The 24,665-nt window shown below is 49.3% G+C and overlaps 1 protein-coding gene across 1 annotated transcript in view; it reads left to right on the top strand.

Moving 5' to 3' along the window:
• The first annotated feature begins 7,199 nt into the window (after window positions 1-7,199).
• Window positions 7,200-24,665, top strand: part of LOC136512219 (TOM1-like protein 6) — a 55,061-nt gene continuing 37,595 nt past the window's right edge. The window contains exons 1-4 of the mRNA XM_066506197.1: window positions 7,200-7,482; window positions 8,677-8,755; window positions 8,835-8,933; window positions 21,204-21,317. Coding sequence (XP_066362294.1) covers window positions 7,382-7,482; window positions 8,677-8,755; window positions 8,835-8,933; window positions 21,204-21,317 — 393 coding nt within the window. The 5' untranslated portion in view covers window positions 7,200-7,381. The remainder of the gene's footprint in view (window positions 7,483-8,676; window positions 8,756-8,834; window positions 8,934-21,203; window positions 21,318-24,665) is intronic.

Below are 24,665 nucleotides of genomic sequence, written 5' to 3'. Positions count from 1 at the left end.
TGAGACTGAGGAGCAGCAGCAGGCTAGATATGATAGAGAGTATGTTGAGTTCATACAGCGACAGCAGCAGCAGCAGGCACCTGAGCACCCTAACACTCTACCACTTCAGGCTTGTGTGCCTACTCACTCTCAGCCACGTCCCAGCACTGCAGACGACTATGCTACAGGTTGGTGGAGTGACCTGACAGGTGGTGGTGGCTTCTACGGGTCTAGTGGCTATGACCCATCTTGTGCGGGTGGTTCTCGTCCAGCCGGTGTTGCACGCTCAGATGATGAGGATGCTGGTCGAGATGATGATGATGAGTGATCTCAGCTTTCCGTGACAGCTTGTGGCCCCTTTGTCCTTAGTATGTCATTGTTGGACCTTTATGGTGATAGATGACAAAGGGGGAGAGAGACTGATTGACTGATTAAAGCATCAGGATAGTTTCATTTGCTTATCTTTGTATCTGAAGATATGTACTACAGGCTGTAGTTTGTTTCTGAACTTCATTGATGTATCTTGGATTTGAGATAGATTGTATCATGTGAGAGATGAGACTTACTTATGCTTTATCTTTATATCTCTTGAGACATGATCTTTATCTATATATATCAGTGGTTTCTGGACTTGAGAAAATTTGTAATGAGTGCTATGTGTGACTTACATATGTCATATTTAATTTCATAAGGACTATGCATGCTAGAATGAGAATATTTGATGTGATGCTTTTATATTTATTCTTGTGTGATATATCTTGTCATATGCATCACGGTTTCACTTTGTCACACACACATGCACCCCACGGATGCAATGATTTAGGGGGAGTCTCCTATATGTTTTAGTATGTGCAATTGATATTTGAGGTCATTTTGTGAATTCTAATCTTAAGCACATATTAAGGGGGAGCCTCTCATAAATCATTGAACCCAAAAGTTTAAATGTTTATATCATTTTGTAAGCTTTAATCAAGTTGTCATCAATCACCAAAAAGGGGGAGATTGAAAGTGCATCTAGCCCTTTAGTGGGTTTTGGATGATTGAATGACAACATGATTAAAGGACTAACCCGTTTGCTAAGTGTGAACAGGTAATAGGTTATCTCACAGGTACTTAATGAAAGCCAAAATGATGTGTTGTTGTATAAACAATCTAGTTCAAGCACAAGACAACAATGCAAATGGAATTCATGCTAAGGCTTAGTTATTGTGGGATTTCCATGTACTATGTGAAAGCAAGCTCGTGATTATTAGTTAATGAGACATGAGGGATTGCATATGGATTGGTCTCATATTTGAAGCTTGCTAGATTGAAATGAAAATGATAACAATACATGAATGGATGATTCAACACAAGATGTGACTTGATGGCTTGAGATGGTGAAGATAGCAAGGAAAGGCTTCGAGGTACTAAGCAAGGGTGAAGGGCAAGCGACGGCTTGGCGGCCGAAAAACCTAGCTAGGGTGAAGAAGAAAGTACTTGCATTTAGTTGAGGTACTAATCAAGCTAAGATGGTCATATTGATGTGAAGGATCAAATCTATAATGAAGTATTTGATGGAAGTGACTTGATACATTTGGGATTATTCAAACTTGATGAATGGAATCAAGTCCATGCTCGAGATGGCTATGCTCAAGTGAAAAGATCAACATCAACATGTTAGCACCCTTACTTGATGAAGATTGGAAGGGACGGCATCAATTCAAAAAGAACAACTCAAGTGGTACAAATTCATATTTCCGTTTATCTTGAGTTTAATAGGTATGCCGTTCTATTAAGAGGGATGCATCATGTTGATAGATAATGTTTCATAAGTGCTCAAGCCAACCCATGTGAGTTTTGAGTATTTGAGCGACAAAAGTGCTAACTAATTTCTTGCTGGTCTGGTAATACCGGACGTGTCCGGTATTCATACCGGACGTGTCCGGTATTTGTCCAGCAGCTGTAAAACTGTTGTTCTCGGGTTGGTTCGTCGGGAGTTCCGACGTAGGTCAGGAGTTCCGACGGTCGGGAGTCCCGGCATGGGTCGGGAGTTCCGACGTCTCGCACTTCAACTAACTTGGAGGGCTCACTGTGCTGGTCATACCGGACGTGTCCGATATTCATACCGGACGTGTCCGGTATGGATGACCAGAGGCCAACGGCTAGTTTTCAAAAGTCGTGAGGGTCGGGAGTTCCGACATGCGTCGGGAGTTCCGACATCTCACTAACCTTAACTTAGTTACATGTTTTTCAAATATGCTGAGGGTCGGGAGTTCCGACGTGAGTCGGGAGTTCCGACGGTCGGGAGTCCCGGCATTCATCGGGAGTTCCGACACCTCACAACTTCACTGTAACTTAGTTACCGTTGGCGCAGTGTGAGTCATACCGGACGTGTCCGGTATTCATACCGGACATGTCCGGTATTGCAACGGCTATAAAACGGCTAGTTTTTCAAGGGGGCTATAAATACCCCCAAGCCTCCACCTTTGGAGGCTGCTGATTCTGCTGAGATAGACACACGTTTTTGAGCCTTGCCAACTCTCCTAAACCCCCTCTTAGTGAGTGTGTGATCCAAATTGCAAAATCAATTTGTGGGTTGAGAAAGAATTTGAAAAAGAGAGCAAGCCACCACTTGAGCACTTGTGCATATTGTCAATCTCGTGATTCGCATTTGTTACTCTTGGACTCTTCGGTCCTAGACGGCTAGGCGTCGCCGGAGAGCAACCGAGAGATTGTGGTTGCTTCGGAAAGTTTGTAACGGTCGATTTCGCCGCCTCGGAATCATTTAGTGGAAGGAGGAAAAGGAGTTGGAAAAGACTCCGGCTAGAGTGACCTTCGTGGTACCCTCTAGGGCTGACCTTCGCTGGGTCGCCCGCAGCCCCCTCAACGGAGAGTAGGACTCGAACGAGTCCGAACTTCGGTAAAACAAATATCGTGTCTTAATTCGCATTTCATTTGATATTTGTGTTGCTCTAGCTGTGCTGCAGGTTCTCTGTGTATATTGTCATCTTCATTAGGTGCCTGCAGTTTGGTTTGAAGATAGAAATCGAAAGGAGCAAGTTCGGGGCTGATCTGCAGAAATCGTGTATACCGGACACGTCCGGTATTCATACCGGACGCGTCCGGTATTTCCTACCTGCACTGAAAATATTTATTCTCTGTTCTAACTTGGTGTTGCAGGGTTGTAGCTTCTAGATATATTCTTTATACCTTGTTTACTTTGTGGCTAACTTGTGAGGGGTGGTAGTACTCTTGATTTGGAGTTTCCATTTTGGAAACTCCCATTTCTAATTGTTCCGCATTTAAAGGTGTTAATTATCAGAAACGCCTATTCACCCCCCTCTAGGCGGCATCCTAGGTCCTTTCAGTGTCGCGGGGGGGGGGGGGGGGGATTCAAAGCTATAGTGCTACAGTAATTACCAGTAGTAGTACAGATAACTGGAATTCTGTGCAAAGTCTTTGTTTTTTTCAAGTTCCATCTACATAGACTCTGCAATGAATAACTAAAAAAACATGTCAAAGAAGAATGGACAATGTACGCAGATTTGCATACTTGCAAACTACGATCCACTCATGTAGCTAGCAAGCATAGGACAACAAGAGAGGTAGGAATTAATAGCACGCATGCATCTACATTCAGACTTCAGGTGAGCATTGCAGCAGAGGGATGGGAGGGGGGCAGGACCTAGTTTGGGCCAACCTAGCTCCGCCAGTGGGTAGGGGAACGTACCACCCATCGCACGATAAGTTCGTTCTATGTCTATATAAATAACAAAAGTTAAGTAATTAGAAAAACTACAAAAACTTATAATTTAAAACTGAGCGAGTGACTTGTGATGTCGTCTATTCTTTTACGGAAAGTTTGTGCTGTGTGGATTGTGCTGATCCTAACGGGCTACAGCTACAAACGACGACATGAGGACAGTGCGTGCATGGCCGAGAAAAAAGACAACCACATTACCACTCGCTGTCCACTGGCATGATGCGGCTCCGTTGGCTTTGGCTACTTTCTGACTGCTCCCTCTAGGAGACGACCTCTTCTTTCCAGAGCAGAAAATTAAAGCACCAGTCCTGGTTGCAGCGTCAATCACCGCTCATTTCTCCGTCACAGCCAAATCAGAAAAGCAATTAGGCCACATGGTACCAACGACGATATGTATATGTGTTTTGACTTGGAGCCAATTAATTTTGTACAGAGAGTGAATCAACAGGCAACTAATTGGCTCAAGTCAAACGGCTGAATCATCGACACGCGCGTTCCTCAACCCACCATGTCGCCTTTTTTTCCCCTTTGCTACAAGATGATGTGGCGACGGCGACTTGGGCGCAGCAGCGCTGGGCGGCGGTAGCTAGTGCAAATCTAACTAGGCACCACTGAGCACCCTAGACAGCGTCGTCCATGACTTTAACGGAAAGAGAAGTTGATATGCTATGCAGTCATGCATCCACCATTTTCCTCGATCAGTCACTAGTGCCAAGCCGACACAAGCCAACACGATGCACTTACCACTCGTGGCACATGCTATACAGTATCATATCTTACGTCACGGCGCAGAGTAGGGGTATTTTTTTTCTTTTTTTGAAAAGAGTGCTTACATGAATGGATCAAGATGTTTACGTTCAGATGCCATAAGCTCAGTAACACAGCTCCACTCCGATTTGTTCCCTTTGCCAATTGAGCTAAGTCATGAGCAACTACATTACACTCTCTTCTGTCTTAAAATTAACCTTTGCAGTTAACTGAGTACAGGCCTTGATTGTTTTAATTTACTGTTTTTTTCTGCGATTTGACAGTACATCATAGACACTCACAACATATGCATCCTCATCCCTATGAACGCACACACGAAAACCGTATCCCTATGAACATCTTCGAAGATTGAGCCGGCAAATCATCGAGATCGATGAAGTCACCACAGGCGCCTCACTGTCGAAAACATCACACACGAAAATTGTACCCCTATGAGCATCTTCGAAGACTGAGCTGTCAAATTCTCGAGATTGATGAAGTCACCACATGCGCCTCGCTATCGACGAAAACGTCGCTTACCACTGAAAGCATGGCACTGTTAAATCTTGTAATATTGGCTCCCATGGGAGTCAAACCTACGACCTCAGATCCTTTCGCAATTTACTATATGCATAATATGGGATCTGTCTTTGATTTCAACGGTGATTTTGACACTAATGGATTTTGGAACAAGGATTTAATGATTTGGCACTCTTTATTACTTGTAATTAGGATTTTAGTTGTTGGGTTTAATAAAAATAATAATGATACAATTAGGTTTATCTCGAAAAACATTTTGACTTTTTTGAATCACACTATTTATGAAGATGCTCACAAATACGCATGTACTCTCACCACTATAAACACTAGTCTGCACACCTTTTTTTTCAAATGTCTTCGGATGCTAATATGGTCTATAAAAAAGTTGTAGCTCTCAATGCTTTATTTGAGATAATTTACACGCTCATATTCGTTTAAGAATTCAAAATTTTGAATTTTTCAAATGATAGTAAATGTTGACATATAGTCTATACCATACTTGTAGCTCTTAACATGATCTACAACTTTGTATTTGATAAATTATTTATTTAAGAGTTTTTCGGAGACCTAAATGTTTGATTAAGTTATTAGATTTTGAAATTCAAGTTCTTGATTTTTTTCCTAAACAACCATGGATGAACAAATGATCTACATTAAAGTTGCAGTGCTCGGTGAAATCTAAATGTTTTCAGTTGAAAATTTGTCACCTGAGATCATTTTAAGAGTCCAGATATTTAATAAAAAAATTACATGGATAAAAAACCAAAGACATATAGGTCTCATATGCCACATATCTGCCAGATTAGCAAAACCATTTAAAAAACTATATAAACTATTTTAGGTATTTTTTCTAATTTTAATAGGTAAATTGTGTATGTTGTTTGGTATCAAAGTTTAGGATGTTTTTTTAATTAAGTAACGATTTGAAGGGCAAGACAAATTTATGGACTCCTAGTTGGAAAACGGAAGCAGAGATTCCTCACAGGGTATGAGAATCTTCAAGAGTCTTTAAATCTCTCTAAATCATTATTTACGTAGTCATTTCAATAAAAATTGCTCCCTGTATGTTTCATCCTCGAATAATTTTACCATATCTTGTGCGCATTGTAAAGTACTAGTCTTGCACTCCATTTTTCGCTAGGAAGGAATCTAGAATAAAGAATCGTGATATTTAGAGATCTAATTAATGAAGTTGTTATGATATTCTTTTCCAAATCTCTATTTTTCTATCATTAAACAAAAATACAAGAGGTTCTTGGAGTTACTTGTGATTATTCTGGGCTAGTTTGAAAGAGCTCTGCTCCTGGCCTGTTTGGTTGCTTGCCCGCACAAGCTTGCCTAGCCAGGCAGCAATATAGGCCATGTGTTTTAATTGCCTGGTGACTAAGATCTGTTGCCCGGTAGCCAGACCATCAAGTCCTCTTTCGCTCGAACTTATCAGCCTGGTTTATCAGTCATGGTAAAATATTTTTCTCTCATAATAAATCAACGAACAATATTTTTTAGCTTGGCTTTTCAGCCAAAGGAACAGGGTTCTTCGGAGGAAGAGAAAGAAAACACGACCAAGAAAGAGAAGGAAAATAGAAAAGAAGCGATATGTTGTATAACCAGTGGTAGTAGTGGGTAATTTTCTCTAACTCTATCAAACTTTGCCTTTTGGAGCACCTTGAGGAGCTCCACCAAAATAGTGAATCTGGTCTTTAGATCAACCGTTTTGGTCTACGTGGATTTGGAGATCTTGGCTGTTTGGAAAATTTTTGGTGGAGTGGAACTCTTTTTTGTTGAATCTGTAGCTGATGAATCTCTACCGAACATGGTCTTAAAATATAATTAGATTTTATGAAAACTGACTAGAATCACTTCTCTAATTACACCACTCTCCACCGCTTGCCACCTTCAAACGCCACTAAAGTTATATCACTTTAGAAGCGATTTTCATCCGGTCTCTACCTTGCTCTTCCGCTTGTGTATCGGGGAATCAAGAAGTAAAGAGAATCACAAAGAGAAGTTCTACTAAATTGGTCCTCAGTGATTGCATTGGCTGCTGGCCGCCTTCTTTCGCTTCGCTTTCAGCCAGGTGTGTGTGCACACATCGCACGGGCGGCCGAGCCTCGCCCTCGCCGAAAGCGCAGCATATATGCGTTGCGTTGTGCTGCGTGGCGCCCCCTAATAATGGCCGCCCGTTTTTGTTGTTTACCGCCCGCCACCACCCGAGTGATCTATCCCCTCCATCGGACTCTCCACTCCCACCGTCCCACGAATACCACCGCCCCCGGCCCTTTCCGCGTTTCCTCCTCATCCTCCTTTCACCGCCACCGTTGCCGTTGGTGACCTGCAGGAGGCGCGAGAGGTCGATCGAACAGCACAGCCATGGCGGCGGTTAAGGTGGACAAGGCCACCAACGAGCTGCTGCTGGGCCCCGACTGGACCCTCAACATCGATATCTGCGATTCCGTCATCTCCGATCACGGGTACGTCTTTCTGTCTCCGTCGTCTTTTTTCTTCTGGGAGGTCTGTTTTGAATTCTCGGTTCCTGTGCCACCGCAATAATGGCGAACGGTTCGTGTTCTTGGCACGATTCCTTTGATCAGTATTCAGTAATAATAGGAAAACTATTCTTGCTGCTCTGTTCTAGTATTCAGTAATGGCGAACGGTTATTGATGCAAACTGCAAGATTCGACAATTGTCTCCTATCTTCTCTCTTCGTATCAGCAACCTCTAAAACGTAATATGCCATAATATATATGCCATTTTTCTCTGAATAGCCTTTGCACTAGAGGATAAGACCGAACCTTTTTATGTGAACAAAGTATACAATCAAGTGCTGGGAGGATGACATTTCCCAGACTTCATCGTGGCCTGAAATTTAGTATTTGCTTTCATGACTACTCGTATCTTTTTTTCTTTGAAACAAATGTTGGGACGCAACGAAGTATCCAATCGAGTAAGCGAAGGCTGCCTTTTTTCCAATCAAGTATCCAGATGCCGCGAGAAACTTAGGAATCCACTCTCATGACTACACAGTTTGTTCTGTTTGTATACTACACAGTATTTTCCTGTACTGCAGCCTAAGAAAATCTTGTTTAGAGTAGTATGCTACAATAGAATGTACCATGGATTGGTGCCACATAACATTCTTTTCCTTAGCATAATACTGCTGTAAAAGTCTGAACTGCACCATGATCCTCTTGATTTCCCCCTTTGTTGTCATTCTAAATTATCATCACTACTTTTCGAAGAAAGGAACTATATATGTTTTAAGATGAAAAGGGCTTTGATGCTATCTTGAATATCATACATTGACTTCTAAGTTCACGCAATTAACAAAATTAAGCAATTTGACGAAATAGTTTGCTGTGAAGTATAGGTCAAATAGCTAACGCGTTTTAGCAGGAACAAGATATGGAATGGATCAAACAAAAAGTATGTCATCTGAATATTTTTCCTTTGAAGAATTACTTTAAATCCAAACAGCAATGAAGGGGGTTGTGAGGATGTGCACCCACAAAACCCACCATTTGAGGTAGCCTCATTTGCAAAATTAAAATTTCTCTGAAATGTGAGGATCTGTAAGGGATAGGGCATGGCAAAGTTGTGCATGTAGTTTCTTCTTATATGTTTCCTAACAAAGAAAATCACTAAGCAAACAGTATACTAATTTCAGGCAAGGAAAAGAGGTGATTAAAGCTTTGAAAAAACGTATTCAGCACAAGAATGCAAATGTTCAGTTTCTTGCTTTGACGGTATGCTTCTAAGCTTAAAGAACTTTTTAATCTTTTTTGTTTGTTTTATGTGAGTGAATCCTCTGAGATTTCTTTACAGCTATTAGAGACTCTAATAAAGAACTGTGGGGATCATGTACATTTTCAAGTTGTAGAGCGCAATATACTGGAGGAAATGATGAAGATTGTGAAGAAAAAGGTCACTTTTGACTTTTCTCAATTTCCTTACAACCATTTTAGGCTTTTAGTTACGTATACTATATACATTGTAGTTTGTTGGCTTGTGACTCTGAAGCAGAACTCTCTCCCTGCTTTTAGCTCTTCTCTCACTTGTATAGCTCTACTCTTTTTATTGCGGACATAAGGGCCTTATCTTTACATTGTGTTTTTCCTTTTAAAAAAAACTGCACCAATTTAATCAGTGAGTGGCAACTTTTGAAAAATATTCTTCTGTTTCGACATGTGGCATGAAGCTGCAAATTAAGCAATTTGACTCTTATGTGGCATCAAGCTGAACACTATCCTTGTGTTTCGCAAAATATGTGGCTGAGTGGCTCCATACCATTCCAGGTCTATTTTGATTTTATGCTAAACAGACCTGTAGGACTCTGCCATAAACAATTAATATAATTTTCAGAAAGTGTATGCCTTGTTTCATAATAGTGGAAATGACTATTACAATCTGTACACAGGTTGGTGCAGTATTGAAAAGAGGGTGAACCAGTTAATATTGGGCTTTGATATTTCATTTTATATTTATAAAAGCCACATAAAATTTTGTGTGATGAACCAGTTAATATTGTGCGCTGCAGTAGATGGCGAAGGGGGAGGGGCAATGGCTAGGGCAGGCACAGGGAGAGGGGAGGAGGCGCAGGGAGAGAGAGAGAGAGAGATAGAGGGGAGAGCAACTGCTCAATTCTTGCTTAAGATACAAATGGTTACAAGACCCCTATTTTTATAGTCTCTAGGGGACTTGACTCCCGGGCAAACTAGAGGAGTCCTTATAGATTTGGACTCTCATCGTGACAAACCAATCTTATTTTCTAAACAAACTCTATTTATTATCAATCTTATCCAAATCTGTTCTAATTCTCATCTAATCCGAACTCTTTCAAGTGGCAGGGGCGGAGGGGCTGTTGTGCCCCCTCCCCCTTGGCCGCGTGCGCACCTGGTGGCACTTAGGTTGAGGCCGTGGCTAGCCAGGGCCCGGTGCTGGGCCTCACTTGGCTCGTCATGGCGGCCCATACTTAGGCCCATGACATCTCCCCCTTCTCCACTCAACGCGTCCTCACGCTGAATCATGGTCCAGCTGTTGACGCCGTCTTGGGGGAGAGCTCCTCCGTAGGGTACCGCCTCGATCCGGACGATGAGACGACCCAGTACGATGCCCGCACGGATCATGTTGTCGCGTGTGCGGTCAACGACAAAACTCGAAGTAGTATTAGCAGTTGCCGATGTAGCCGAACATGTAGTAGTTGTGCGTTCCCGTAGCAGATGTGGCCCATGCGCATCTCGAGTGGCGGCGAGGATCTGACGATGTATGCCGGCATTGATGGTGAACATTTGCATGGCCCTTGGAGGCCTCTCAAAGTGGTCTACTTGGTTGGTGACGCTAGGGAGAATGATGCCCGTGACATGTCGGTAGATTGTCGATGTGATCCTTGTTGGTTTCATCGTCATTAGGTGGAGCATGTCGCTGAACATAAGTTGTCCGACATTATATTAATTGTGACGGCAAGAGGTATTGGTGCCTCGAGTCATGGTGCATGCCGATGTAGATGTTCCCAATGGAGAGGAGCCGACAGTCGGAGCCGTTGAAGAAGATGACCGTTGTTGAGACGCTCATGGGGAAGGTGCAGGTGACCGCTGCAGTTGTCGGTGGAGTTTTGGAAACCCACCGCAAGTAGTTGCAGGTTTGTCATTCACCCAACGACGAGTAGTGTCTCTAGCTGGTCCCACAATAGTGGTGATGCTAGCAGGAGGTAGAAGCACCCGTCGAAGAAGAGGAGCCCTTGGTCAAGGGACTAGGCTGGTGCAGTTGTGCCACCTATGATGGCGATGGCGATGGCGTGTAGCTCAGGCACCTCCAAAACTGCCTGATGGACGTGGTCGAAGATGGTAGTGGGGCCACAGACATCATGCGGCTCTGGTTGCCGCACGATTCCTGTGGTGCTGAAGGCTGTTGGCCCAAAATAGATCTCAGATTCAGATTTGGGAAACCATCAGAGGGTAGCTTGGCCCTTGGCCGCTTGGATTTTAAAAAAATGCAATGGCTTGGTTTTTACAATGACACTCCCTTGTCTTTTATAGGCAGGGGGACTCCCACTTGCTACAGCATATTCTAACCACTAAAGTGGATGCTAAGCATATTCCTACCACTAGATTTGGAAGCCAAGGAAAGTAAAAGTGCAGGACAAGTAAGATACAAGTGCTTTAGCACTAGGCTTATCTATCAATTCTCTCCCTAAGCCTTATGCCGAGCACTAGAGGTGATCTGCTATATTCCAATATTCTCCCTCATCTCTTAGAACTTGAACTTTCCCAGTGACTTGGTGAGAATATCAGCTAGCTGATCAGTAGTGGCAATATGGCTGGCCTTGATGCTCCCATCCTCTAGGCAATCTCTGATGAAGTGATACTTGATGCGGATGTGCTTGCTCCTTTCGTGGAAGACAAGGTTCTTGGCCAGAGCTAGAGCAAACTTACTGTCCACCTTTAGCTCAACCACATCCACCTTCCTGCCAAGGAGCTCTGTCAGCATCCTTAACAGCCATAGCGCCTGAGTTGCTATAGTGGTGGTGGCGATGTACTCCGCTTCACAGCTTGAGAGGGCCACCACCTTCTGCTCGAGGGACTGCCAGTTGACCAAGCACTCATCGAGGAGGAACATTGTCCCGGTTGTGCTCCTGCTGGTGTCCACATCACTGGCGAGGTCGCTGTCGCAGTAGCCAACGAATCGCGCCGTGTCGGGGGCCCTTCCATAGTGAAGACCATAGTCGAGAGTGCCCACCATGTAGCGTAGGATATGCTTGAGGCCTACGGATGCTCTATCGTCGGTCACTCCATGAACTAGCTCAAATACCCGACGACGAATGTGATGTCTAGCCGGGTGTGGATCGGGTAGCGCAAGCTCCCGATCAGCCGCTGGTAATGGGTTGGATCGACCTCCTTCACTGTGCTCTCTTGACTTAGCTTGAGCTTCTCCTCCATCGGGGAGTGGGCCGGATTATAGCCTTTCATGCCGCCGAGCTCGAGGATGCGCTTGGCGTAATAGGTTTGGCGGAGGGCGATCTCGCTGGTGTCCCAGCGCACTTTGACGCCGAGGTAGAAGCAAAGGAGACCAAGGTCGCTCATGTTGAACGCCTTCTTCATCTGCGCCTTGAACACCTCAACCTTCTGTTCTTCAGCGCCGGTGATGATGAGGTCATCGACGTAGACGTCGACCAGTAGGACATTGCATCCGCTGCCCCATCACCTTGTGCGCGCTCTGCTTGAAGCCCATCTTCTTGAGTGTGGTGTCGAGCTTCGCATTCCAGGCACGCGGTGCCTGGCGTAGGCCATAGAGTGCCTTGCGCAGGTGGTACACCTCCCCCTCTTCTCCGGCGACGACGTAGCTAGGTGGCTGGTGCACGTAGACGTCCTCCTTGAGGTCGCCATTGAGGAAGGCAGACTTCACATCCATGTGGTGGACTTGCCACCCCTCTTGAGCCACCAGCGCCAGGAGGACACAGACTGACTCCATGCATGCCACGGGGGTGAAAGCGTCGTCGTAGTCGATCCCCGCCTGCTGGACGAAGCCGCGTGCTACCAACCACGCCTTGTGCTTGATCACCACGCCCAGCTTGTCTTTCTTGAGCTTGGACACCCACTTTAGGCTGATGGGGCGGTGGCCATCAGGCGGTGGCCGTCAGGCAGTGGCACTAGCTCCCAGGTGTGGTTCTGCTCGACGGACTTGAGACACGTCGGATCACCCTATGCCTCAATATAAGTGGTCGGCTCACCGGCGTTCGTCAGATGTAGCTAGGCGAAGAGTCGCTTAGGCTGGTCCGATGGAGACTGCTCTCCGAGGATGTTTGCCACCGTGCGGTACCTGAGGGGCTCATCGTCATAGTAGGCGTCCAGGCGGTCTTCATCATCCTCTAGTGGTGTCGCGTACTCGACCTCTGACCGCCCTGCGTGCGCTGGTGTCGCGCGGGCGAAGTAGAAGACACTAAAGTGGTCGGCTAGTGCGCCAGAGAGGTCGGCTATGATGCTGGAGAGGTCGGCGTTGCTGCCGATGAGCCCTCGACAGTCGCCGATGGGCTACTGAGCTCCCCCGGATTTGGTGATGGCAAGCGCAGTGGAGCTGTTGAAAATGTCGGCATTGGTGATGAAGACTCATACATCGATGAGGATGCACCTTGTGCTCCCTCAGCACCTCCCACCCATGCATACTCAACGATGAAATCGCGGAGCGCGGCTGCCGACCCATCATCCACCGCCTTGTCCCATGCCCAGCTACATCCTTCATTGAACACGACGTCGTGCGCCATGCGCATGAGCCGTGTCGCCGGGTTGAGCGCGCGGTAGGCCTTAGCCCCTTCTGTGTAGCCGATGAAGACCCCCAGCAAGCTTACGATCGTCGAGCTTGCCGACGTGGTTCAGCTCCTTGGCAAAGGCGAGGCAGCCAAAGACACGCAGGTAGTTGACCGCCCACTTGCGCCCATGCCAGGCCTCATACAGCGTCTTACCGTCGAGTGCACTGGTCGGCGAGTGGTTGAGCAGATGTACATTGGTCATCATGGCCTCGCTCTAATAGATCGCTGGCATGCCACGCTGCTTGAGTAGGGCATGTGCCGCTGCGACCATCATCTGATTGCAGCGCTCGACCAAGCCATTCTACTGTGGTGAGTAGGGCGTGGAGTGGTGACGCTGAATCCCCTTGTCAGCGTAGTACGCCACGAACTCAGCCACCATGAACACGCCGCCGTTGTCCGTGCGGAGCACCCGGAACTTGCGGCCGCACTCCTTCATGGCTGCATGGTGACGCTTGATGGTGTCAGTAGCTGCCACCTTGGAGTCGAGCAGCACAGCCCACATGTAGCGGGTAGTGTCATCGACGAGCAGTAGGAAGTAGCGCCGACCTCTAGGAGTAGCCGGTGACACTAGACCGCAGAGGTCACCGTGCACCAACTCAAGCTGCTCGGTGGCACGGTAGGAGGCTTGACGTGGGAAGGGCCGACGCTTCAACTTGGTCTCCACACAGGTGTTGCAGAGCTGCTCGACGTGGTCGACACAGGGCATGCCGCGGACTATCTCCTCCTTGCCGAGCTATTTTAGGGCCTCAAATTGAAGATGCCTGAAACGCTTGTGCTAGCGCCATGCCTCATCATCCTAGCGCACGGCAAGGCAAAGGGGGTGTGTCACTTGCACATGAAGCACGTAAAGGCGATTGCTTCCCTGTCTCACCTTGGCGAGAAGGCGACGGCTTCTATCCTAGATACGCAGCATGCCGTCGTCGATCTCCACTCGCGAGCCATTCTCGTCCAGCTGCTCGACACTAATGATGGAGTTCCTCAAGGCCAAGATGTAGTACACGCCAGTGAGAAGGTGGTGCTCCCCCGTCTTGGCCTTGAAGATGATCGAGATGACTCCCTTGATCTCGACGGTAGAGGCGTCATCGAACTTGATGGAGCCCTTCACGCCGGAGTCCATGTCGAAGAAGAACTCGCGCCGACCAGTCATGTGGTGCGTGGCACCAGTGTAGAGGGTACCAGCCATCTATCTTATCATCATTTGCACCTTTGTCGAGGAAGGCGTGGGCACACGGTTCATCGAGGTGGAGACGGTGGTGCACAGGGCGTCCAGCGCCCGGTGATCGTCGTCGTAGCTAATGCCGCCGACGTGTACCGCCTCCCACAACCATCGAGCCTGCAACTTGACCTTCATTAGCAGGCTCCACTCGTGGTAGTTCGCCTTGGTGAGCATCGGCCATGGCATTCCTGTTTCAGCGTCGCGGTAGATCATCTACAGCACCGGGGAGCGCCCACGGTGACCACGATGCCACTCTGGTGATGGCGACTAGCAGTGGCGCCCGATCAGACTGCACGGCCCTCCTCCCGCTCCATCTCGGCGCGTAGTGCCATAGTGGTAGCCACCATGGCTTGAGCCGTAGCCGCTGCCTGCCTGGCCGTCTCAGCCGCTGCCTCTACGGCAGTAAGGCACGTTGCGCGATCTCTGGCTCCAACTCCTAATGCGTCACCGCCGGAGTTGATCACTGCACCGGCGGTAGTGTGCATTCTCTCGATCTGGCTGGCGGTGCACATGATGCTCACTCACTCAAGAACCCTAGGCTCTAGATACCAATTGTTGGCCCAAAACAGATATCAGATTCAGATTTGGGGAACCATTAGATGGCAGCTTGGCCCTTGGCTGCTTGGATTAAAAAAATGCAATGACTTGGTTTTTACAATAACACTCCCTCGCCTTTTATAGGTAGGGGATTCTCACTTGCTACAGCATATTCTAACCACTAAAGTGGATGCTGAGCATATTTCTACCACTAGGCTTGGAAGTCAAGGAAAGTAAAGGTGTAGGAAAAGTAAGATACTAGTGGTTTAGCACTAGGCTTATCTATCAAAGGCGATCACGACATGGGCACTTGTTGTAGGGGTGCCAGCATGATCGGTGTTGGGGCGAGAAGGGCGAGCACGTTCTGTGGTACTCAAAAGGCTAGGGTCGGTAGCAAAGATGACAGTGTGTTCGCCCCATTGGAACTGCATCTCCATGGAGGCGAAGTTTCAGAGGACGTTGCTAAGGTCGGTCATCCATGGCATGCCGAGGATGATGGCGATGTCGACGTCGATGTCCACCAGACGTCCATTGATCTGGAACGTCTTAACTTCGACGTGTAGCGGCACGTTGAAGCAAGCTCCCCGGTAGGCAATCTCATTGCCGCTGTCGATGAAGATCATGGTGTTGATGCGCCGCTTCATGAGACCCACCAACTAGGTGAAGTTTTCATCGAGGATGTTGTGTGTGGTGCCCGTGTCGACAAGGTTGTGCATGCCTTGCCCAAGTACAACGCCTGCCAAGAACATGGTGCGCCAACCATGCACACCTGGGCTCTGGGTGCCAATCATCATCATGAGGTCGAGGTCAAGGTGCTTGCACTTGTGGCCTCGGGTGAGCTGCTCATCGTAGTTGTAGCATAATCCCATACGGTGTCGCTCCCTCTTCTCATTAGCGGTTAGGCGCTTGAAGGTATGAGGCGGGGTGTCACGGGGTCGAATCGCGGCAAGCATGTTGTTCGAGTCGGTGTCAGAGTATGAGGTCTCTGGTGGCTCAGGTGGACTCAGGAACACAAGAATCACGTAGAGAAGACGCAATGGTTTATCCTAGTTTGGGCCAAATCGATCCCTACGTTCAACAACTGATGATCCTTATACTCAAGAGCACCCAAAATCTGGGGGTTACAACAGAGTGTAAAGAAAGAAGATTTGATAGGGGGGTTAGCTCGGTGCTAATCCTAAGGTGGCCTTGCCGCCAGTGGAGTCTCGCCCTCATCGGAGAGGAAGGAGACGGTGGGATATGGTGGATGAGAGGCTCTTAGTACCCCTCTCCGGGTTGCCTTGCTCTTGGTGCAGAGCGAAGGCAGATGGAATGTAATGGAGTGTCTAGTGATCGAATTAGGATCCTCCCCCTCTAGGTCCAACCTTATCCCTTATATAACGAGATAGGTCGGGTAAAAGGCAGTTTTGGGGTTCTAGTCTATGGTCTACGTGTGCCGGAGTCCAGGAGGGGCTTACAGCGGTGCGCCGTGGACCGCCAATGTGTCTTGGAGCCAAAGAAGCCTAGGCGTCGTCCGACTACTCTGTTCTGACACTCTGCGTGTCAGAGGGTGTCGGCTTGGACCAGCCTCTCCTAGATGAGACCTTCTAGAGTCTTCTTAGTGGTGAAGGAGGTCGCGGGAAGCTTTGTCTTCTTGTGTCATGCCCCGGACATGACCCTATCAGAGGAGCAGTGGGCAGGGGCATGCCTAGGGAGTGGCGCTAGGGTGCCCCTGGGCAACAGTAGCCTAGGGCTTGTCTTCTTGTGCTCGGGCCTTGGCTGACATCGTTAGCTGACAGGAGCTAAGGGCCGGGCCCGAAGGTGCTGTAGATTGGGAGCCCAAGGCTCGGGGAAGCCTCGAGCCCTAGGCGGAAGCTGCGGTCAAGTCAGGCTCGGCAGGGTCTCTTTGCTAGAGGGTGTGCGCAAGCATGCCCGATGGGCATAGCCCTCGTGCCCCCGGGCGATCCTAAAGGGGTCGGTCAGGGGGTCTTCTTCATTCGGGAACCATTGGACCCGATGCTTAACATACCTGTATGTTAGGATCTCGTTAGGAACCCTCGAGCCCTTCGTGGCCTCGCCTGGCGTGATGGTGACGAAGGGCTGAATTCGATCTTCTGGTGATCGAACCCTCCTTGGCGGGGATGGCTTCCGCTGGCGAGAGTGTTGTGCCCTGCTTGGGGCCTTCTTCTCTAGTGTGATGGATGGTGCTCGGCTGTTGAGGCTGAGCAAAGATGATGTTGATCCCTTCACGAGTCCATGTCGCATGGGTCTTCGACTTGAGCAAGAGTTCGGTGGACTCGTCTGGGAGTCGCCGACTGTAGGCCTAGAGGTGCCCTCCTTTTCTGATCGGAACCTACCGTGGGTCAGGTGATCAAGAGCGCTAGGCTCTGGCTCGGGACCATTTGATCATCTGGAGCTCCACTCCCTTCTAAGGGTTGCAATAACAGGTCCTGATCCTCTCAAGGCGACCTTCTAGGGCCGACCCTCTGCAGCCATAGATCAGGGAAGTGGGAGAGCGCCGAGGCTCGGACGGAGGCCCTCGTTGGGCCCACTACTCAGCGGCCCCCGACCCAACTCTGGGGAGTTGGTTGATTTTTGGGGGATGCACCACCCGAGCACCCGTTGATCGAGGGGTCGGGCTGCTTCGTCTGGGTAGCCAGCACAGCCACCGAGGCCATTGTGACCTCAAAATCTTCATGGGCTCTGTCGAGCCTTCAACTCAGGGCTGATGTTCCCTTGATGGGCTAGGCTGCCACGATAATAGCCTCGTTGGCCAAGATTGTCGCGCTCGTGCTACTAGTAGGTAAGTCCGTGAGAACCCCAAGTTTACGGTCGTTCCGTGCCTTAGTCATGTCCCCTAGGGGGGAGATTCTTGGCTTCTCGACCGAGCCACTCGTATAGTTCCCGAGCCCGTCTATCGGTGCTCAGGAGCTCGTTGCCTCCCTCGTTGGGTCACCACGAGTGGCTCGAGGCTGATACTCGGACATCACTCGTCCGACGCTCAGGACGCTTCTGAGCATCCCGCTACAGCCACATGGGCTAGTTTCTTGAGCGCCCCTCGCACTTCAAAATCCTTCCTAGGTGACCTTGAAGCTCGGGGGAGCTAGCCTTGAACCCTGAGCGACGCCCCCTTCTACGGGGGACATTGCTTCTGCCCCACTAAGGGGCGAGCTGCTGCCAGGGGGTTAGAGGTACGATAAATGAAAGACAAGAAGGAACGAGCTATGGATAGAATCGACGTAGCTATTTGATGTTCCAGGTATTGTCGTACTCGTGCCCTGACATGGTGCTAATCTTGTAGGCGCCCGACCAGATCACCCATGAGACATGGAAGGGTCCTTCCTAGGTCGAAGATAGCTTGTGGCCCTTTTTGGATGGGGTGGCTCTCCGGAGGACAAGATCACCTGCAACAATGGAACACTCGTGTACCCGTCTGGCATGATAGTGACGAAGTCCTTGCTAGTAGCCGGCAGACCGCACCACAGTGGTGTTCCGCTCTTCTTCGAGCATGTCGATGTCCGCCTGGTGTTGTTCCTCTGCTTGCTGCTCGTCATAGAAGTGGACACACAGAGCGTCGAAGTCGAGGTCGGAGGGAATGACTGCCTCAGCCCTGTACACGAGGAAGAAGGGGGTGTACCCTGTCATGCGGTTCACGCTCATCCGCAGGCTCCAAAGCAGGGAGGGGAGTTCATCCACCCATCGTCCACTGTGGATCTTGAGCTCGTTGTAGATGCGGGTTTTGATCCCCTGGAGGATCAACCCGTTGGCGCGCTCAACTTGGCCATTGGACTCGGGGTGATAGACCGAAGCCCAATCTCCCCGGATTCGCCAGGAGTCGCAGAAGTCCAGGAACTTGCGACTTGTGAACTGAGTGCCATTGTCAGTAATAATACGATTGGGGACTCCGAACCTTTGGATGATGTCTTGGATGAATTCAGCTGCCTGCTCTGACTTGAGGTTGGCGATGGGCCAGACTTCGATCCTCTTGGTGACAGTGTAGTTGGCGATGGCCCCGGGCACCTTGTCGGAGGAGCAGTTGGCGGGGGCACGCCTAGGGAGCGGCGCCAGGGAGTCCCTGGGCATCGGTAGCGTAGGGCTTGTCTTCTTGTGCCCGGGCCTTGGCTAGCATCGTTAGCCGGGCAGGAGCCAAGGGCCGGTCCCGGAGGTGCTGTAGATCGGGAGCCCAAGGCTTGGGGAAGCCCCGAGCCCCAGGCGGAAGCTGTAGTCGAGTCAGGCTCGGTCGGGTCTCTTTGCCAGAGGGTGCGCGCGAGCATGCCCGATGGGCATAGCTCCTGAGCGATCCTGAAGGGGTCAGTCGGGGGGGTGTCTTCTTCGTTAGGGAACCATTGGACCTGAGGCTTAACCTGTTTGTTAGGATCTTGTCATGGGGTAGTCGGCGATGTAGTCGATGATGAGGCCAGTGTAGTTGATGTAGTGGTTGTCGAGGACAGCTCTTTTGGAGGTAAGGGAGGACGAGCTGCATAGTGATACCAGTGCTATAGATTTGTTAGCGACGGCGATGACAGCTACACGCTGCTCGTATGCTCGCGCAAAGGACATGGCCATGTCCTTTGGGTTCTGGAGCTCGATGTCGGTCTCTAGGGGGCACAAGGAAACTGGCGATGTAGATGTTGATCCATTATTGCTCATTGAGGGCCCCGGCGGGTACCACATGTGCCATGAAGCGCTACGTGTAGTCACAGATGGTGCCAGTCTTCCGTGGGGACACCAGCTTGTCTAGCGGGTTACCTCGAGTCGGTGGGTCGAAGCGCTCATTGACACAACGAGCGAAGTACGCCTAGTCAGTCACCATCTTGTCCTGCGTCAAATGCATCTACCATTGTTGTGCTCCACCTAATGGATGAAAAGAGGCATACTAGACTTTGTCATTGTCGGGTGTTTTCTAGCCTATAAAGAATTGCTTGCAGCGGTTAAGCCATGGTAAAGGTTCCTCCTTGCCGTCATATGTGTGGAACGACAGCTTGTGGTAGCAAGGTTGGAAGACCGAGAAGGACCCTGCTGCAGACGGGTGCGGGTATGATAGAACTGTAGGTTCCTTGGGTGGCTCCTCTCTCCTCTGGCTCAGGCGTGGTGACGAACAAATTGTTCATCACTTGCTCCATGATCTAGGGGATGCCCGATGACTTTGAGCCTTCCATCTTCTCCTTGAGGAAGGCATGCCCGGTGATCCCATGGCTCGCTTGGTCTCGACCTCGAGGTCGTTGGTGGTGGCCTCGTGTTCCCGCTTTGCCCTGGCTGCGGCTGCGGCATCAGCATCATCCTCGGAGCCTCCTTGCTCCATGTTGCTCAAGCGAGCGTCGACATTGATGAGGTGCTCCTACACCTTGTCCATGCGCTTGGTGGGGTCATTACTGAAGGCCTCGAGCCACGCCTTCATCTGCGTTGACATGGTGGTGTTGTCGATCATGGATGCGATCTGCCTCTGGATACTAGGAGTGATGGACCTAGCTAGGTGGGGTGCTGCTGTAGTAGATGGCATAGAGGGAGGGGCGATGCCTAGGGCAAGCGTAGGGAGACGGGAGAAAAGTGCATGGAGAGAGGGAGAGGGACAGAGGGGAGAGCAACTTCTCAATTCTTGCTTAAGATCCAAACAGTTACATGACCCCTATATTTATAGTCACTAGGGGACTTGACTCTTAAGCACACTAGAGGAGAAGTCCTTAGATTTTGACTCTCTTGTCCTGACAAACCAATCTTATTTCCTAAACAAACTCTTTTTATTTATTCTCAATCTTATCCAAATCTATCCAAATTCTCATCTAATCTGGACTCTTTCGGGTGGGAGGGGGCCAGAGGGGCTGTTGCGCCCCCCTGGCCACGTGCGTGCCTGACGGTGCCTAGGTTGAGGTCGCGGTCGGCCAGGGCCCAGCGATGGGCCTCTCTTGGCCCGTCGCTGCAGCCCATACTTAGGCCCATGACATTTTGAAATTCCAATTTTTGAAGAGATAATTTTTTACTTCACATTAAAGCTTTATCCTTTATCTTATTTTGGCTATGATATCTATTTCTCTGATCTTTGTTCATGCAGAGAATTTGCTGTATATACTCACTATGAGTTTCTGACATTATATTTCAATAACCATATGTAGCATAAATAAGAGATCCTTTACATTCTCATTAAGTTTGAATGTTGTCACAGGCGGATATGCAAGTGAGGGATAAGATCCTGATGCTCCTGGACTCTTGGCAAGAAGCGTTTGGAGGGCCTGGTGGAAAGCACCCTCATTATTACTGGGCATATGCTGAATTGAAGGTGTGTTTCATGTTTCTTGCACTTCAGATAACTAGATTACACAGAACACATTTTACTTTTGGGTCGATAGAATGAAAGGCCAGACCAGAGACACCGGTTAGGCTATTGGTTCACTGGTCCAACTATAGGTTTACCCATCAAATCAGTGGTTTTACATTATTTATCAATATAATATTTATTTCTCATGGCCTTTTATGATAAATATCCATGTTTCCTACCATACATGTAATAAGATATGTCCAAACATATCTATGGTGTGACATAACAGAGGACATAACACAACATTACTACAATAGTCTATTGTTCAACATTCCAAACTAACATCCAAACATCGAATTCACTAGTTTGATACAAAACCATTAGGGCTACTGATTCCAGATTTTTTCATGTTCAACAAGTGAACCATTCCGAATATCTATCTTTTTTCTCGAACATGCAGGAGAGCTGCATATTTCATTAAGAAGAGAGAAATATACAAGGAGGGGAAAGGAGTAAGGATTCTTAACAACCCAACCCACACACACTTTTTAAATTTAGGAAACAACCTGTGACTAGAGACTATTGGAACTAAAGATATGTATGGTTAGAGATAATTGGAGATGGAAACAAACTCTAGAGATAAAGATAGAATCCTAGAGATAGAATAGGATTAGGCCTCGTACAACTTGATTTGTACTCATGGTCTTCCACCATATGTACCTATAAATACCCCTGAGGGTCAATGCAATTAACATCAGATCAACAACAGATCATTAGGGTTTTCCACTATACCCAATTATTTTCCACAAAGAGGTGACAAGAATGACTCCCCTCTCCCCATGGATCTACCTAAGCAATGATTCCACTTTCTACAAGATTGTCTGAGTGTTTATGTGCTTTCTGACAGATAAGCCTAATGAATGCTCGACAACACTTGTATTTTACTTTTCTGCATTTTACTTTCCTTGGCTTTCAAGCCTTTGTAATAAGAATATACTCAGCATCCACTTTAGTGGTTAGAAAAATATGCTAGAGCAGGTAGAAAGTAGATGCTGCCCTCTGTCCATAAGAGCAGGGGGCACACCCTTGTATCAGGAGCCTAGGGTTCTTGAGTGAGTGATCTATTTTGGGCCGACAATTGGTATCGGAGCCTAGGGTTCTTGAGTGAGTGAGCGTCATGTGCACCGCCAGCTAGATCGAGAGAGAGAGCATGCCACCACCACCAGTGCGGTGATCAACCCCGGCGGTGACACAGCAGGAGCTAGAGCTGGAGATCGCACGACGTGCCTTGCTGTCGCAGAGGCTACGGCTACGACGGTGGCCGAGACGGCTAGGTAGGCAATGGCTATGGCTTAAGCCATGGTGGCTGCCGCTACGGCACTGCATGCCAAGATGGAGCGGGAGGAGCCGGAGCCAGCGGGAGGAGGGTCGCGTGGTCCGATCGGGCGCCGCCGCTAGTCGCCATCACCAGAGCGGCATTGTGGTCACCGCGGGCGCTCCGCGGTGCTACAGACGGTCTATTGTGACTCTGGAGCAGGAATGCGATGGCCAATGCTCACCAAGGCGAACTACCACGAGTGCAGCCTGCTGATGAAGGTCAAGTTGTAGGCTTGGCGATTGTGGGAGGCGGTACACATCGGCGGCGTCAGCTACGACGACGATCGTTGGGCGCTGGAGGCCCTGTGCGTCGCTGTCCCCATCGAGCTCGGCGCCTCCCTCACCAACAAGGCTACGGCGAAGCTGCCATGGGAAGCGATCACCGCGGCGCGCGTCGGTAGAGATCGCATGCACCAGGCGACGTTGTAGCATCTCCGAGGTGAGTGGGAAGGCCTCACCTTTTAGCCACGTGAGCAAGTCGAGGACTTAACCTTTTGCCTAACCAACCTGATGGAGCAGATGGCGCGCAATGGCAACACCGACCTCACGGAGGAGTGCGTGGTGTAGAAATTCCTCCGCTGCATGCCAAAGAAGTACGCGCAAATCATCATGTTGATCGAGATGCTCCTCAACTTCGAGCAGCTCACCATCAAGGACGTGATCGGGCGGCTCAAGGCGGTGCTGGACCATGAAGAGGGGCCTCACGCCAAGCCGGGCACCGTCGGAGGCAAGCTACTGTACACGATGGAGCAGTGGCGCGCCTTCGAGAAGGAGGAGGAAGGATCCAAACCATCCGGCTCCTCCAAGGAGCATCACTAGTGACAACATGGTGGCAACAAGAAGAAGGAGGAGAAGGGGCCCCGGGGTCAGGCAGGCGCTGATGGTGGCGCTGTCGGCAAGCGCAAGGCGACCTGGGATGACACTTGCAACAACTACGGTAGGTCCGACCACTGGGCCAAGGACTGTCGCCTTCCTCCACGCCACGGTGGGCAGGCTCATGTCGCGCAAGCAGGGAAGGAGGAGGATGCTCTGTTCCTGGTTGCACGGGTGCGTCGAGCTATAGCAAGCAGGCGAGGGGGTGAAAGGTCCAAATTTCCCTTTCCGCACCGGCTGGCTCCACACATCTTCACCTCGACGAACCGCGCGCCCATGCCTTCCTCGGCAAAGGCACAGACGATGATAAGATCGATGGTTAGTACCTCGACACCAGTACCACGCACCACATGATTGGTCGGCACGAGTTCTTCTCCGACCTAGACTACGGCGTGAAGGGCTCCATCAAGTTCGGTGACGCCTCCGCCGTTGAGATCAAGGGAGTCAGCTCGATCATCTTCAAGGCCCAGTCAGCGGGAGCACCATCTCCTCATTGGCGTGTACTACATCCTAGCCTTGAGGAACTCCATCATCAGCGTCGGGCAGCTGGATGAGAATGGCTCTCGAATGGAGATCGAGGACGTCGTGCTACGTTTCTAGGATAGAAGCTGCCATCTTCTCGCCAAGGTGAATCAGGGAAGCAATCACCCTTACATGCTTCATGTGCAGTTGGCGCACCCCCTTTGCCTTGTCGTGCGCCAGGATGATGAGGCGAGGCGCTGGCACGAGCGTTTCAGGCATCTTCACTTTGAGGCCCTAAAACAGCTCAGTAAGGAGGAGATGGTCCGTGGCATGCCCTACGTCGACCACATTAAGCAGCTCTGCGACACCAGTGTGGTGACCAAGCTGAAGCGCCGGCCATTCCCATGTCAACCCTCCTACCGTGCCACCGAGTAGCTTGAGCTGGTGCACGGCGACCTCTGCGTTCCAATGTCACCGGCCACTCCTAGAGGTCGGCGCTACTTCTTACTTCTCATCGACAATGCCACCCACTACATGTGGGCCGTGCTGCTCAATTCCAAGGCGGCAGCTACAGATGCCATCAAGCGCCATTAGGCAGCTACGGAGAAGGAATGCGGCCGCCAGCTTCGGGTGCTCCACACGAACAATGGTGGTGAG

Source organism: Miscanthus floridulus, chromosome 16, assembly GCF_019320115.1.
Source record: "Miscanthus floridulus cultivar M001 chromosome 16, ASM1932011v1, whole genome shotgun sequence".
In the NCBI taxonomy this organism is placed as follows: domain Eukaryota; kingdom Viridiplantae; phylum Streptophyta; class Magnoliopsida; order Poales; family Poaceae; genus Miscanthus; species Miscanthus floridulus.
Note: the sequence above shows the minus strand (reverse complement) of the source record. Positions and strands in the feature narration are given on the sequence as shown.